This window comes from Parambassis ranga, chromosome 5 (genome assembly GCF_900634625.1).
Source record: "Parambassis ranga chromosome 5, fParRan2.1, whole genome shotgun sequence".
NCBI lineage: Eukaryota > Metazoa > Chordata > Actinopteri > Ambassidae > Parambassis > Parambassis ranga.
In genome coordinates, this window is record NC_041026.1 from 5,568,188 (window position 1) to 5,570,235 (window position 2,048).

At 38.0% G+C, this 2,048-nt stretch overlaps 1 protein-coding gene across 1 annotated transcript in view; it reads right to left on the minus strand.

The window, feature by feature from the left end:
- hdac8 (histone deacetylase 8) overlaps nt 1-821 on the minus strand; it is a 1,557-nt gene extending 736 nt beyond the window's left edge. The window contains exons 1-2 of the mRNA XM_028405724.1: nt 615-821; nt 462-514 (exon numbers count right to left, since the gene is read on the minus strand). Coding sequence (XP_028261525.1) covers nt 462-514; nt 615-728 — 167 coding nt within the window. The 5' untranslated portion in view covers nt 729-821. The remainder of the gene's footprint in view (nt 1-461; nt 515-614) is intronic.
- Nucleotides 822-2,048: the final 1,227 nt, after the last annotated feature.

A 2,048-nucleotide genomic window follows, 5' to 3' on the forward strand; every position in this document is an offset into this window, starting at 1 on the left:
TTTCATGCTAACATGGCTTCATCTACCACCACCTGTGTTACAGTTAAATTTGAGTGACGTTATTTTATTTTTCAAACGTTCTGTGGATATTGCAGTAATATTGTTAAGATGAATTCTCCTTTTCACAATTACCCTGACAGTCTGGCTGGTCCTGGTAGCTAAACAAGCTGCAGCTACATGTACAGAAAGAAAATCAGACAAAGATCTTTTTTCCACTGCTTAAAATTAGCATCAGCTTTTACATTATTTATAAAGCCAGAGCTAAAGTGAATATCAGCTGATTCATCCTCTTCTTCTTCCCTTCCCTCAGCACCATCAGCAGCTCTTACACACAGATAAATCATCTGTTTACAAGGCTTGAACTAGAAGCAGAAACTTTTCACGGACTTCTACTGGTTTCTCTTTGCTTTAAAAGCTGAACTACGGACCCTCCGTGAAGCTGATGCCTCCAAACAGCTCACCTCATGTGTTCGAGCAGTCCGTAGGCTTCTATCAGTGAGTGGACCATACTCGCCTGACAAAGGAAAAAATAATAAAAGAGAAATCAAATCAGAAACACCAATCAAAACATGCTAACTAATTAGCTCCACCGCTTCTCATTCAGTCCCACTAACCCGGTTTGGTACTTTGGATAAAGAGTCGCAGGTCTCGATGTAGTCCGGGCTGTAAACGTACGCGACCCTCCGTTTACCGCTGCTGTCATCGTCGCTGTCTCCTCTGCAACTCATTTAAGTCCGATAAAAATACAACTGACTGATCGAAAAAGACGCTAAAAGCAAAACAGAACGAGAAAAGATGCGAGCGGCGTCCTGTTTTCAACTCCGGTGTCACACCGTCAACATTCCCCCCTCGGTTAGACACGGTGGTTCTTAACCACTAACACCGCGATTAGAGCAAAACTAACGGCGACAAAATGTTTATAAGAGGTTTAAAACGTAAAGTATTTTTATTACATTTTTTTTAAAAGTCATATTTTGACGATTTCCGCCATAATTAAGAAACCGGAATCCAACGTCGACTCCAACATTTCGCGCACGGACGCTTTTTAAAGTAGGACCATGAGAGAACCAAGGCATTCTGGGCTTTTATGTAGTCTTTTCCCGTAGACGTTCAATTGATACGTTTTTAGCATTAACGTCGTGGCCCCGTGAACATAATTTGATAAATAAATAAACAAACAAAAGCCTGGTGATCAAAGACAACACTGGAAACATGGTATTATACATACTTGATTCTTTTCATCTCCGTTTGATCAAATCTGCCATTATGCCACAAAAAAATCAGCCTTTGCCATTATAAAATATTAAATTCAAATCACAGAATTAAAAACGTAAGATTGTGTATTTAACCCTCATGCATTGTTCGCAAACACTACCCTAATGTGTTGTTCGGGGACAAAAACGTCCCCTAACTTTAATGGTTTTAAAAATATATTAGATAAATATGTTTTTGATTTTTTTTTGCATAGACCTTTTAATTAACTTCAGTTCTAATCAACAGTAGTGAAAAAATCATTTTCCCCCAGGATTTTAACCCTTTAATCACCAATTTTATAAGGGGTGGTGCTGAAAATTGAAAAAAAAACACACAAAATGGCTCATTTTTAATAGAAAAGGTGAATGTGGACTGGATTCTTTTGAACCTTTATTACAGTCTTGGTCATGTCAAACATCAGTAAAAAATTGACTTTATTGCATTATTAGTTTTTGCACAGCACTGGATTTTCTTTTTTTCTCCCATTTTGTCCCATAGACTTACATTATAAACACACTTTTTTTGACTGCACAGCCATGGCACTACATAATCATGCATTCTTGATTGTTGGTGGTTTACCCTGTTGGTAGGAGGTAAAATTTGTGATTTTTACAGTTAACAACTTAATTACCATATTAACCCTTTACCTGCAGGCCTGTGCTCATGTAGTGTAGTTTCTGGCTTGTATATGGAGTTATAGGGAGTATTTTAGCACATAATTGTGTGTCTACACACTGTGTGTGTATGTTAGAGAGGAAGAGAGCCATTTGCACACTGATCTTGTTGTCTGTGAG